The sequence below is a fragment of the Chiroxiphia lanceolata genome, chromosome 1 (assembly GCF_009829145.1).
Source record: "Chiroxiphia lanceolata isolate bChiLan1 chromosome 1, bChiLan1.pri, whole genome shotgun sequence".
In the NCBI taxonomy this organism is placed as follows: domain Eukaryota; kingdom Metazoa; phylum Chordata; class Aves; order Passeriformes; family Pipridae; genus Chiroxiphia; species Chiroxiphia lanceolata.
The window spans coordinates 40,582,702-40,597,256 of NC_045637.1; the positions used below are offsets into that span (position 1 = coordinate 40,582,702).

Consider the following 14,555-nt stretch of genomic DNA (forward strand, 5'->3'; position numbering starts at 1 on the left):
CTTGCCTCTTATTCAGTAAAAATATATTATAACAAAAATTTTTGCTTTCACTCTGAATGGCTCTGCTTATCACTACTGTACCATGTGAAATATTCACTGCTACAGATGCTGGGAGAATCTAAGGCAATTATTTTTTTCTTCCAAAACTCTCCATCTCTGGAGTTCTCATCTTCACTTATCAGCTCCAACTTAGTTCTGTGTCAATCTACCAAGACACAGTGGCTGACTACAAACCTCTTTCCAAACCTCTGGTGGTTGTTACCCTCTTATAAAGCTCAGTCATGCAAGGCCCATGGCATCACCAGTATGACAACAAAAATTAAATGGTGAAAATCCTGAGATCAGTCCTACTCATTATCTTTTTTACATAAGGCATAAAAGTCCAATCTCTCACCTATCTCAGTTCCTCACTGGAATGAGCCCCCGGGTGAAAGAAAGATGGCTGAAGAGCAACTCAAGCTAAGCTGCATATAACTAAGCTGCATATAAACTCAAACAGATAACTTCCTAAAAATGTTCTTCTCCTTTATAATTTCATTTTTCAGAACCTCTGATCTCAACACTCTCTGGATGCTACCAGATATCTTGACAGTGCGACGTATCAAAAGCTGATTAAGAAGAAGCCACTCCTTTCTTCTCATACCCAATATTTTGAGTCTAATCACTGTTGACACTCGAGGCACTGAGCAGCCTGTGCATCTGTACCTGCTTATTATAATATAATGAAGAATAAAGCTGCAGTGGAAAAAATTTGAATTGGTAGTAAAATATAGTCTCTTATCTGAACATGAGGTGAAATAGATATCATGGTTGCCTCTCTGAACTGTGCACTTAGCAAAATGCAGAATCCAAAATCCAAGTCACTTGTGAAATTAATTTTCTGTGTGGGAAAGCCTTTACTTACCTGAGTTCATCAGTCTCCTCTTGTCTAAGTTATGTTGCCATGGAACAACAAAACTGTTGGGTAAACTGTTTGATTGAATGCAAATAATTTGATTTTCACTGAAATTGAAATTCGGTTGAGAGACTAGGACTCATTCTACAGAAGGCAAGTCACTGTTTTAAGAGACAAATGTAAATACCACATTTGGTAGTTTAGTTTCTCCCATAAAATGCCCAGGCATGGTTGCACAGAATAGCCATTTACAGTTAAGTGTTCATAAAAATATGTGTGTCAGTCTGTGTCTCTTTTTCGGTTAGGAAGAAATGAGGAGATGGTATCTCAAATTTTAAACACCTAAGAGGAACTAGCGTATTACAGTGATGAGATTGTCTTTGTAAGTATAAACCCAGAAAGCTAGGCGGGTAGTTTTTTTATTAATTTTTTTTATTAATTCAAGCAGATTTAGTCAACTGAATGCATATACTACATTTAACTTCACTAGAGGATTGGGAGTGTAAGCTGCATTATTTCTGGTTACTTTGGGATTTTGACCTGAAAATGCTTCTACTGACATTTCACAACACATTTTTCAACTTGCTGATGTTTGCTAGGGGACCTGTCCCCAAGTATTAAATGACAGTGACATTGGGGTAAACAAAACAACACTTGAATCTCTTCTCAGAGGAATTCCTTGTTGATTTCAGGTCAGAAGAGAGTAGAAATATGAAGAAAATGAGAAATGGTTTATATTTTTCCCAATTATAGAGGTCTAGTCCTTTCTGTAGACTGTTGCCAGACAATTTGTCTTTTTGTGTCTCAGCTGACATGCAGTATAAAACATACACAAATGAGGTCACTTGCTTACATATTTGTCACAATACTGATTTGCAGGTTAAATTCAAACAGCAAAAGCTATGATATAGAAAACACTGGCTAGAAAAAAACTCTTACCTTTGAGGAACGCCTTCATTGAACTGCCATCCTCTAAAATATGAACAGGAAAACTAATTGGAATGAGCTTTATTATCACTTTTCTTCTTAAGTTATGGTCTTATCTGGAAGGGTTCTTCTTAATAACTGGATATTAAGCCTATAATATAGTGCTATAACACAGTTTTTCTTTAACAAAATACTTACCATTGGCAGTTAGCTCCCTTTCAGTTTTCCCATCATCTTGGCATTCATCTAACCATCTTTCATTGCAAAAAGAAAAATAATAAGATTAATAAAAACTATTAGTATATTATATGTGAGCTGACCATTACCTTCTGTCTCCAACAGTATTTTTATACTTTGTTTATCAAATTACACCTTGAAACCTAGATCAAAATTTCTTTTATACATTCATCACAGTTAGTCTTATTCATGCTAGAAGAATTTGGTTCAACCTGCTCCAGGCAGAGGAATTCTCATCGCAGCTGTGTGAAAAATGTAGTACTATATGAAGTACATTATATGAAATGCAAGTTATTTACTGGTTCAGAGATTCAGCTGTATATTTGAAGTGGTATATAACCTGCAGTGATTAGTTGTATTCATTGTACTGGCTGACATATAAAATGATATATAAAACCTCCCAGTCTGGAAGTTTCTAAATCTTTTGCAGATCTGCAGCAATTAACTGAACTTCTCTTTTTACTTTTCTTTTAAATTGATGAATTTTAGCAGCTTTCCTGCAATATTGTTTTACTGCAAACATACATCCATACTACTTCAGTTGATCCTCCATGCTCAAATAATAACCCTCCATGGCCTTCAACAATATCACTTACTTAAAAATAAATAGATACATGTTTACTATCAGCTTCTATTGACTCCATATTAATGTTGCATTTGTTTAAACCCAAGGATCCACAATATATTTCACCTCTTATGTGTAACAAAACTATGAATAAATATCTCATGCATCAAGTCTGAACTCCACTGTATTTCAACTATTGTTGTAATAAATAGCTTGATTAACTCTTGGGACCTATCTCCTCATTCTGTCCTAAGAAAGAAAAGATCAGTAGTAGTTTCTAAAAATAGAAAGCAAACTTTGACACATTGGCAGCACACTTACACTGCAGGCAAACAATGACAAAATTCCTCTGGTTCTACGTGTAATCTTTTTCTAAGATCTTTACAATTTCCTCTTGAAAAGGCGGCCTAATGTTTTTATTAAGAATTCCACTCTTCAGAGAAGTCTCATAAGTTCTCCTTGAATTTAAAGAATCAATTTTCTCATTCATCTCTGCTTCCAATAACCGTCTTTAATGCACACCAAACCATTTTAAAAGCTTAATACCCAAAAAGAAAAACTAAACCAATAACCTGATCATTCAAATGATAGTCCTAAGAAGAGTAAATTGTTCTTAGCTAGTCATTTCCAGGAACTTTGCAAAAGGAAACCCTGTGGTGTTTTTTTGTAAACAGGTAGGATTCCTAGAAGAGGAGAGCTGTCTACTAAACCCCTGAAGATTTTCAAGACTTAAAGCACAGTTCCCAAAATAACATGAAAACTATTTTAGCTATGTAACCCAAACTTTTAAGTTCTGGAAGCTACATACTACAGAATATAATTATCTGGATCTAAATTACAATTTTTCAACTTATTTCTATTGTATTAAAAATACTTATGCATAAATAACACACACAAATCCTTACTTTCCTCTACTGGCTTATTTTATGTGGGGTTTTTTTCTGCTACAGCTGTATTATTCAACTCAAAGACAGCTAAAAAGTTGCAGTTGCCTCAGATAGTAAGAAAATTTGAAAGAATGGACTATTTAGCAGTTGTTAGAATTGGGAGAGTCAAATGCTTTCTAATTTTCCAGAGGGTAGCAAAATTTTAGACCTACTAAAATAGACCAGAAGAGAGTTATTCTACTTTAAGAGGAAAAGTTAAAGGTCTTTCCAAAGATTTCCAGGATGTATATAGGGATTTCAATGACCTTCAGAGAATGTGACCAAAATCAGCGCAGCGAGATCTTAGAATAGAATCAGAGCATTGTTTAGGTTGGAAAAAATCTTTAAATCATCAAGTCCAAACATTAGCCGAGCACCACCATGTTCACCACTAAACCATGTCTCCAAGTGCCACATCAACACATCTTTTAAATACTTTCAGGGATGGTCTTCACCACTTCACTGGGCAGCCTGTTTCAATGTTTAACAAGCCTTTTGGCTCTTTCTAAACAATCCTAGACACAACTTGGGGCCATTTTCTCTCATCCTATCACTCATTACTCTCAGGAGAAGAGACCAACCCCCACCTCACCACAACCTCCTTTCAGGTAGTTGCAGAGAGAGATAAGGTTCCCACTGAGCCTCCTTTTCTCCAGACTAAACAACCCCAAGTACCCTCAACTTCTCCTCACAGAGCTTGTGTTCTAGACCCTCCAACAGCCTCATTGCACTTCTCTGACGTACTCCAGCTCCTCAACGTCCTTCTTGTAGTGAGGAGCCCAGAACTGGCTACAGGGTTTGAGATGCAACCTCACCAGTGCTGAGTACAGGGGGAATGATCACTTCCCCAGTCCTGCTGGCCGTACTACTTCTGATACAAGCCAGAATGCCATTGGCCTTCTTGGCCACATGGTCACACTGCTGGCTCATGTTCAGTCAAGAGATGACCAGCACCCCAAGTCCTTTTCCACCAGGCAGTTTTCCAGCCACTCATCCCCAAGTCTGTAGCATTGCAGAGTGCTGTTGTGACCCAAGTGCATCTCCCTCAGTACCCTTCTATGAATCACATCCAGCCTCACAGCCTTGTACATGGCTAAGTGCTGCAGCAGGTTGCTATTTCCCATTGGATTGTGGGGGATTCATTCTGTTCCCCCTACCTTTCTTCTAGCTCAGGAGACTGGATACCAAGAGAACAACTGGTATTACTGTTAAAGGCAAAGAATGCATTAAGTGCCTCAGCCTTTCCCTCATCCTTTGTTACTGTTGACCCTCACATGCAATAAAGGAGGGAGATTCTCTTTAACTCTCCTTTTGTTTCTGCTGTGTGGGGTTTTTTGTGTTGGTTTTGTTGTTTTGGGGGTTTTTTTGTTTGTTTTGTTTGGGGGTTTTGTTTATTTTTCTTTTTTATTTGGTTTGTTTTGGTTTTTTGCCTTGTACAGCAAGATTAATTTTTAGTTAGGTTTTGGCCCTTCTTATTTTCTCCCTGCATAACATCACAACAACACTCCCTGTAGTCCTGAGTTGCCTGCCCCTTCTTCCAAAGGTCATAAACCCTCGTTTCATTCCTGCGTTTCAGCCAAAAATCTCTGTCCAGCCAGGCTGGTCTTCTTCATCCCCAGCTCATGGCAATGACCTGTTCCTGTGCCTGTAAGATTTCCATCCTGAAGAATGTCCAGTCTTCCTGGTATGCCTCCCAGATGATTCTGTGAACCAGTCTCCTAAACAGGCCCAAGTCTGCTCTCCAGAATATCAAGGTGGCAGTTCTGCTCACCCTTACTTCTCTGAGGATCAAAACCTCTTATAATTTCACAATTTCTGTGTCCAAAATGGCCTCCAACCTTCACATCACCCACTCTCTGTTCACAAACCACAGATCCAGTGGACATCTTCCCTAGCTGGCTCCCTCACCAGCTGTGTCAGAAGGTTCACTTCTATAAACTCCAGGAATCTCCTAGACTGCTTCCCCTCTGCTGTGTTGTATTTGCAGCAGACACAAGTCCCTCAGGAGAACAAGGGCCAGTGATTGTGAGACTTTTCCCAGCTGCTTATAGTATGTCATCTCCCTCTTCATCCTGGTTGGGTGGTCTGTAAGACTTCTACCATGACACCTGCCTTGGCCATCTCCCTGATTCTTGCCCATATACACTCTACCTTATCATCACTGTCATCAAGTTCTAGACAATCAAAACACTTAGCATACAAGGCTACCCCATCACCTCTCCTTTCTTGCCTATCCCTGCTGAAGGATTTATAGCCATCCATTACAGCACTTCAGCTGTGTGAGTCATCCCACCATGTTTGCATGATGGCAGCTCTGTAATTTCAGATCTTTATATACAATACTTCTTAAAAGACTGAGAACTAAAAGCTTAAGTAATTTCACATGGTCTCTGTATAATTTAGATTAAACAAAAAGATCAGTGCACCTTTTCTCTTATGAAACATTTGGTTTGGGGCTTCTTTGCCTCAGGCTATGACTCCCTCCTATGTCAATATAGCAAATTTGTTTCTTGTCTTCTATCACAAAATTTTGCATCCCTTGTATGTTGAAAAACTCTGGGACATTGCTCATACACCTACGTTGTGTGCACATATCCGTTCTGTGATTTTTTGGTTACGTTGCTGGCAGGTAACAAATTATTTTTCTCCATGAATGGCATACCTATTACAAGGAAATACAACCTCCTGAGCTTCCTCTCCTTCTTTATGTTTGATGACAATCTTATCCAGGAACCATCCATTGCCTGTGTTGAAATGACAAAAGTTTATCATGTGAAATCATGTTTTTTTGTTTCTTTTTAATAAATTTTAAGAAAAAAAGCCCAGATTATATTTTTTTAGCAAAAACACAGATCATATTAAGACATATCTCAGCTAAATAGATAAGATATATCAACAGAATGAAACTTGATTATTTTGTATCTCTTGTAAGAGATGCAATTCTTCTCTGCCTGTTTTAATTTTAAGTGGGGGGGATTTTTTCTCTTCAAGATAAATACATGCATACATCTCTGAATTGTTCACACTGTTCACAGCTCAGCCCATATCTTTTGATTCCCTGTAATCAGACACAAGGATGTTGGAACAAATCCATTTATTCCAATAATCAAGATTTGTGTGAATGCTGGAAATTTTGGTCCTCTGTGAGTGAACACCTTATTGCATATATGAAAATATTATATTAATTAACAAATCTTTAAAACTAATGCTGCCATGGAAATGGAGCAGGACTGCTGCCTTGGCTGGGCTTTGTATGTCTAGGTGCCAGAAACTGGCAAAACTGAGGATCCGAGGATCCGAGGATCCAAGGATCCAGGGACAGCACCCAGACAGACTGAGTGCCTAAGGCCAGTTACTGGAGGTCTTATACGCCCATACTGTATAAATTTTTTATATTTGACATTCATGGACTGTTATTTTGATCAGCTGGAGAGGGTAACAGGATAAGGCCATTGTTACTATTTGTGTATGGGTTGAGTTCCTGTCTGTGTTGTCCTGCATGGTCGGCCATGTGCAGACACAGGTGTTTTATAAATGTGTGTGTGTGTTTGTCTACTTGGAACACATACTCAGCCTTGCTACCAGTGCAGCCTCACTTCTGTCAGGCTACTGAATTCGTCCTCTGCCTAACAGCAGTAACCACTGGCACATCCATGCTGATCTTTCAGATCACTTCCAGTAACCATCTTAGTGACCAGTATAGTTCTCCTTGCGACACCCTTCTCAAATATCCTGTTCTCACCGCTCCTGCACAACTCACAACTTGTCATATTGTTTACAAGGTTTTTACCTATCAGCACATTTTAGAAAAACAACATGAGGGATGTTTTGGTCAGAAGAAACAATCATCCTATTTATTCTCATGGTCTGCCTCTCTGGCTGCATCTGAGTCTGGAAATCCCTAGAAGGCAGCAGTTTCTGTCACACAGGAAGAGCATGCCCAGGCAATGTATGGAACAAAATAGCATCTCCCTTTAGGATTTCAGGCCCAGGGCACATTAGCACACTTTGCAAGCTGCTTCTGTCACCCTCTTACACCTCACTACTCTTTCATTGGAAAAAGCCTATTAGGCTGACCAAGATTAACTAGCGATCAGACAGGTCAATTTGAAAAAGGCCAAAAAAGATGAAAGGTACTGCCTGTGTAAATATACAGGTATATATGGAAGGTTTCTATGGAAGAAAAGCTTCTTTCAGCAGGTAAGACAAATCACCTAGTGACTCACACCAGACCAATGCCCAAACCCTGCTTCTAGGACAAAATTCCTTTACTTTCCTCATTCACAGCGTCTGTGGGAGAAGATCTGTACCCTGAGGTCTAGGAACTCTGAAGAAAACATATGTTACAGGATCCTTTCAAGACAATCTCTAAATCAAGACTAAGGACCTTCCTGTCCTGTCACTCAAGCAAGTGATAGGATTAGAAAAAGGGGTAGTCCCATCTCTAAAGGTACTCTCTTTCCTCTCTCTCAACCCTCAAGTGATTGAGTCTCTTGATGGTCTCTCTCCTGAGTCACCATCCTTTTCCAGCTCTCAACTCCCCAGTAATCTCAGGCCAGGCTTATGAGGGGCTAGTTTTGGATGCAGTTCAAAAGAGGTCTGTGAGATCTGTCTGTGATAAATACAATGAACAACCATCTGAATTACCAAGGCATAAATTTTGTTACAGGAAGAATTCAATCCATTGTCTGGTTTAGACAGTCCTCCAAACCCACAGATTTGAACTCGGGTGTCAAAGAACAGCTTAAGATAGATGAATTGAGTTACAGATTTACAATTCTTATCCTGTGATAAGGCTGAACTGCCTATTAACAGAGAGGTGAGGGAAGAGAGCATGGTATGGGGTTCTGGGGAATAGAGGGAAGGTGGGTTCCACCACACTGTTTTCTGTGTTATGTCTTGGGCTACCAGGATGTGAAACTCTCATGTATACAATCACGTGTTTTGCTGAAGGCAGAAAACTCTAGAGAACTAGAATGCCCCATCCTAAGGCTGCACTATTAAGGCTATTTCTGTAGTAGTCACAGTTCTGCTTAGAGCCTTAGGCAGTACAGTCAGCAAGATGGGTGTTGCTTAAGGCCATTTCAGAACAGAATAGGGTAAAAGGTATTTTCTAATCTGTTATCAGTGTGGTCCTGAACTGCTTTAAAAATCCTTCTCTTCACTTAGCTTATTCCTAGATGTTAATCTGCAAACATATTTTGAGTATTTACATCTTCAGTGCTTTTAAATGCTAGTTTTCTCTTCATTTACATCATGCACACTTCAAGGGCCTGTACTGAAAATTCATCTCATCACCAAATTCTCTCTTTTTTCTGAAAAACCTACAAGCCAAATGTAATGTCACTCACTGGAACAGCTCCACATTGACTCACACAGATTAAGTAAATAATCAAATCATCTACTGTTGCCCAAAGCAGCAAGGGCATTATGCTAGAGCTACTCAAATTTTGTCTGGTAGAAAAGCAGCTGCTGAATATCTTTAATTCCATTCTGGCCAGTTTTCACTCTTTGTCTAATGAAGGATGGTCTTACAGTGTGAGACACACTTTTGAAAGTTTTCTATATGCAAATAATTAATGCTTTCTTACAAATAATCTTGAAAACAAAGAGTGGAATGACAGCATTTGAGATTAAACTCATGTCCATTCTTCTGTCCGTTACTACTGTTTTTCATCATCCCATCACGGTGATCAGCCTGCAGGAAAACTTTTTATCACTGCAAGACCTTCTGTCACATTTTATATGAAGGATGCAATATAAACAAAGTGCACTGGGTTTAAAAAGGGCTTGAAAACAGATTGGTCTCTAGGAAGTTAAATCCTACCTGGACCAGCTCCATCATGGCTAATCAGAACTTTCTCCAAGTCACCCAGTGAGACAGCCTTTATGCAGAAAATATCCATCTGTGGAACCATACAAGGAAAATGATAAAGGTCTTGAACACAGCTATTGCTTTGACTATAACGGTGTAGAATAACTCATTTCTCCTCTCTCTTTCTTTTTTTCTTCTTTTGCAAAATGAATATAGTTGTTTTATACTGGTCCTGGCCAGACAGTGAGGATCCTTTAAATCTTTCTGAGTTGAATAACACCTCAATTCCTTTGACAAGACACAATGATCAGGTGCAAATAATTATTTAGTCATCTCTATATCATATTTTCTAGTGCTATCTGCCTCAGCAAGACTAGAAAACCTGGGTATGGATTTAGAACTTGATTCTAAAATTCATGGTGATCTGTTCAGGAGAATAAAAACTATTGTTACCATTTTATCCATACAAGCAATACAAACAACCAAGAATACTCAAATTCTACTATTTAATGCTTTCCGTAAAAGGTTGATTGAGCAGATAAAAGTCATCCATATGATGTAATTATGTAAGTAATTTTGAATAAAGAAAATGGTAAATGCTTGAATAAATCTTATAAATAAAAGATATTTACACTTGGTTGCTAGCCATAATTTACTCTTATTGACCAGAAGTAGCATTGTTTTTACTTCACCTGTCCACGTTGAAATTTTACATTATTATTCTTAGATCTGTGGAGCTTCCTTTTGCCAGCATCTCCTCTTGTCCCAATGAGGTTGATATAAACGTTGGAATACGTTTCAGCACCAAGTTCAGCACCTGTGTATACATGGACCTCATACACCAACACTAGAAGAAGAAAAAATTTGAGATTATCCTTGTAGTTTTCACAATTCTAAAGTTTTCTCATCGAAATTTAGCCTGAAGATGGCACAGATTTTCAAGTTTACAAGTAGCAACAGCTATCTATGAATTTTTCACTTTTAGCTTCAAATCCTTTAATTCTCTTCACAAAAATATGAAAACACCAAGCTTCAGAAACCATAGGATGCTGAGCAATGCTATGCATTGCTTGGCAAAGCAACTCATCAAGTAAGTGTTCCCTTGTAGTCCATTTCCTTCTCTCACTCGTCGTTGATTATTCGTGATTTCAGGACCTAATTCACAAAGTCTTTCTTTCCAAGTTATCTGGAGACCACCTAACTGTGCCTAGTAGTCATCTCAAACAATAGCTAATTTTCACTGGTACCAAGGTATTTTCAACTTCCAGATTTGTGCAAAACAATTATCTGGGTTGTTAACCTTCATTTCATCTCTTAAAAGAAGAATAACAATCACAAATCCTAGCGATTTTAGATTTTCACCTCATATACAAAGGTTGGCAAGCAAATGAACAGGCTCCCTCACCTATGAAAAATGAACAGCATCTTGCTTTTGAAGATTTCAACATTTGTCACTAGTGAATGATAACACTTTCAAAACCAGCTCTCAGCTAAAATATATTTACAACTTTTTAACGCCTCTCCTTCTAGCCTTAGTCTAGTGTTACACACAAAAAAATATACGTGTCTTCAAAGAATTCTGGAATACAATTCAGAATTACTGTATTAACATGTTTTCTACCACACTAATATTATCTTTATAATTATCCAGATATGAAAATTTATTTTAAAAAATTATTTATACTGATCATATACTATTATATTTTATCACAGTTTTTCTTATTGTGGCTTTGAAAAAAATCTCAATCCTGTTTGCATCTTAATGGTAATTTTTCCATGAAGTGTTTCTATTCTAATCACAGCTGGCCATTTCTGCTGCTATGTAGTAGATCACAGAGGAGATTACTGTTTCATTAGTGTATAATTTTAATAGTTCTTGGGAGTGAAGAAAGGTAATTGAAGCCCTAACAAACACAATTAAACACCACATTTAAGGAGGAACTAAGATGAAAACAGATATTAAAACAAAATGCTTGAAACTGGACAATATTATTCAAAAACTAATTAAAATACTATTACTCTTAAACCACCAAATAGCTAGTAGAATTGCCATAAATTTCTTATTCACCGGATCCCAAGACAGCTTATAAAACTCAGACATCACATCATCCACCATTACTCAAGAACAGCTATTTCTGATTCCCAGTGGAGAAGCTAAAAGAGTAGTAAAATAATACTGCAAATACTTTAGGAAAAAAAAATACCCCCACATCTATCAAAAGATAGATTTTGATGGATAGACTGTATACTTAAGCAAATTAAGGGTTTTTTTTAATCTGTATTAAATCATCCTGAAGTGGCAAACACAGTGTATTAAATTCTTTATCACTGTTGCAACTGTGACCCAAAATATCAGTGGTGTTCCTGGATCGGTTTTGTTATTTTCTGTAGCTTCAAGCACTCATTGCAGCTCTCACATCCATGCCTTAGTCTACCAACACCAACCATGACATACAGTTGATCCCAATAACGCACACACACGTCAATTAAAAAATTTGAGAGAACATAATAAAAATTAGTTTCAAGGTTTTCAACGTTAAAAAATCATGATAAAACAAATAGTATATATGAATGGCAATTAACAAACATAAATCGACCTGATATGTAGCATAACTGAGCTATATATCCAAATTGTATTTTGTATCATAACTCCTAGTATAACCATAACTGGCCAAAGGGCAGAAGGTAAGGGGTGGCAGCAAACTATGACAGGAAATGTGCAACAAAGCAAAGAGCCACGCTGAGCATGAAGGGGCAAAATCTTTGGGAGTTTGGAAGGGGAGAGGTCACATTTCCAAAAAAAAAAAAATGCTAACAATTATATTAATCTGCAAACAGCCCTTTTAATAACAGGGCTGTACTACCCATGGAGTAAGATTCTGCAGATAGTAAATGCAGGGCCATATTCATATGAAGTCTCCTCCACACTTTCACACACTCACATTCTTAGTTTTGAAAATGCAAAACATCTGTGGGAGCAAAGGAAAGAGTATAGACTGTTTATGCTATGACTGTTTATGTTTATGGTATTTGTATTACTTAGACCTACAAAATCTTTATCATGATCAAAAATAAAATTTTTAAGTAACTATAAGATGAATTTTAAAGTATATTCAAGGCTTTATTTTAAGAAGCCCTTTAAAAATAAATGTTTACAAAACCAAAATACCAACAAATTCTTTCATTTCTGGAGGGAAGATACACAAGAACAGAACAAGAGGTAATTATAACACAATATGAAGATATTAACAGATAAATAAATTACAGTTCATTTTATAGCACTGTGCATCTCTGTGGTAACTAGAGAGATGATAATGATCTAATCAAATACAGCTTGCCATTTCTACAAGCCTAAATAAATCAGTCTGAAGTATAAAATATACACATGCTGAATTTTAAAAAACTGGAAAATATTTTTCATAGCTCCTTGTGTCTATACATCTCTCACCATCTGTAAAACTTTAGGTCTGACATTTATTTAGTCTACACAATCTACATTGTTTATATATGAACCTTCTTAACAAAAAAGACCAGTTTGCACTTTAAATTTTTCTACAAATCAATAATACATGCTACTATATTAGAATAATAAAAGGAATGTTTATATCCCTTAACTGGAGCATATGCTGCAAAGCATTTCACAGGAATCTCACAGAAATTTAAGCAAGGAATATAGTCTCCAAAACACACTGCACATGCCTACTTACAACGTACCACTAGGGTGAAATGCTTGCACATTCATATAAACATTCATTAAATAGGCTGTGGAGGTTAAGCCTTTCCTGTACAAATGAAAACCTAGGCACAGACCAGACCGAGAGGATGCAATTTTTTCAAATTTTGTCAAGCAGTTCCTCTGGATTGCAAAACAGCTACAGAAGGTCCTAGGGTTAATGGCTCCTGAGCTACAGATTGCTAAAACATAAGAACAAGAAAGATGGTGCCATTCTGTAATAGATAAGACAAAGTACATCAATTGTTTGATGAGCACAGGGGACAACACAACCAAATCTGGATAACGAACCTACCTACAGAATGTACTGCTGAGATAGAAAGACTCACCATATGTGCAATTTTTCTGTTTGTACTGTTCTGTATATTGCTCACAAAACACAGTTTTTTGTGTAGAGAGTAAAATAAAAAGATCCTAGAAAATGCGTTCAGACTCTGTGACTCTGGTTTAATTTCTTTTGAGTAACTGACCTATTCCAAGCCCCCTGCTGCAGGCACATCTGAAATGGAGACCTGCTTCACTGCAGGAAGAAAAACCCATCCCAAAACTCTGAGAATTAGAACTCTATGGCCCATCCTCTATTCTGTAGTAGTAATTTCATTTTACTATACGCTGATTCAGTGAAACTACGCCAACTGAAAACTGGGGTGACAAAAAAGAGAGGTAGGCCCATAGACAAAAAACAAAAAAGGAAGGAGAAAGTTGAAAATTATATCATAAAACCAAGCACTCAACAAAAGTCAGGAAACAGTGTTTCAGCATTATGAGGGACCCATTATACTCACATCACATCTACACATCTGTCCAATCTGGAGCACATCAAAGTAACAGTAGAAACATCTTGGAAAACACAGTAACTTTGATAAAGGATATAAGAGGATTAATTAATACAGAATAGTAGGGGAAAATCTCAGCTAGCACTCAGTAAAAAAGAAAATGACCTTTCAGAAAATAAGTGATTGAAATCTTCAAATTGCCAACAGGGTGCCTTTAGATAAGCACTATAACCAAACAGAAAACTCTGCAACATGAATGCATGGACAAAAGTTGAAAAAACGGAAATAAATTTTTTTCAGGCAGAGGTGGGGAGCTTCTAAAAGGTAGACATTAAAGCAGTATAATAACTGTGTTAAAAATAACAGAATAAAATATATTAAAAATACAATCGGAGTCACTGAGCAGTCAAGTGTAGAAGTACCAAATTTCTACTTGCTCAGTCTATAAAAATGCTACTGCTACTATCTCTTGAGATACTATCATGAGGCTCCAGGTGTTTTTTAAATCCCAACTCCGGATTCTGGTATCTACTGATAACATGAGAACATGAACTACCTTGGACAAAGAGGAGAGAGAAAGGAAGTTTCCTTGGTTATGAAGAAAAGTAATCTGAGGGCATACTAAAGGCAACATAATGCGAGTTAGAGAACCTTTTATCCAGACTTCTTATTCTGGGCACC

The 14,555-nt window shown here is 37.3% G+C and overlaps 1 protein-coding gene across 1 annotated transcript in view; it reads right to left on the minus strand.

The window, feature by feature from the left end:
- The window catches only part of RP1 (RP1 axonemal microtubule associated), a 114,805-nt gene that overhangs the window by 26,616 nt on the left and 73,634 nt on the right, over positions 1-14,555 (minus strand). The window contains 5 exon segments of the mRNA XM_032713021.1: positions 1,835-1,867; positions 2,021-2,076; positions 6,213-6,294; positions 9,378-9,456; positions 10,058-10,212. Of these exon segments, the coding sequence (XP_032568912.1) occupies positions 1,835-1,867; positions 2,021-2,076; positions 6,213-6,294; positions 9,378-9,456; positions 10,058-10,212 (405 nt within the window).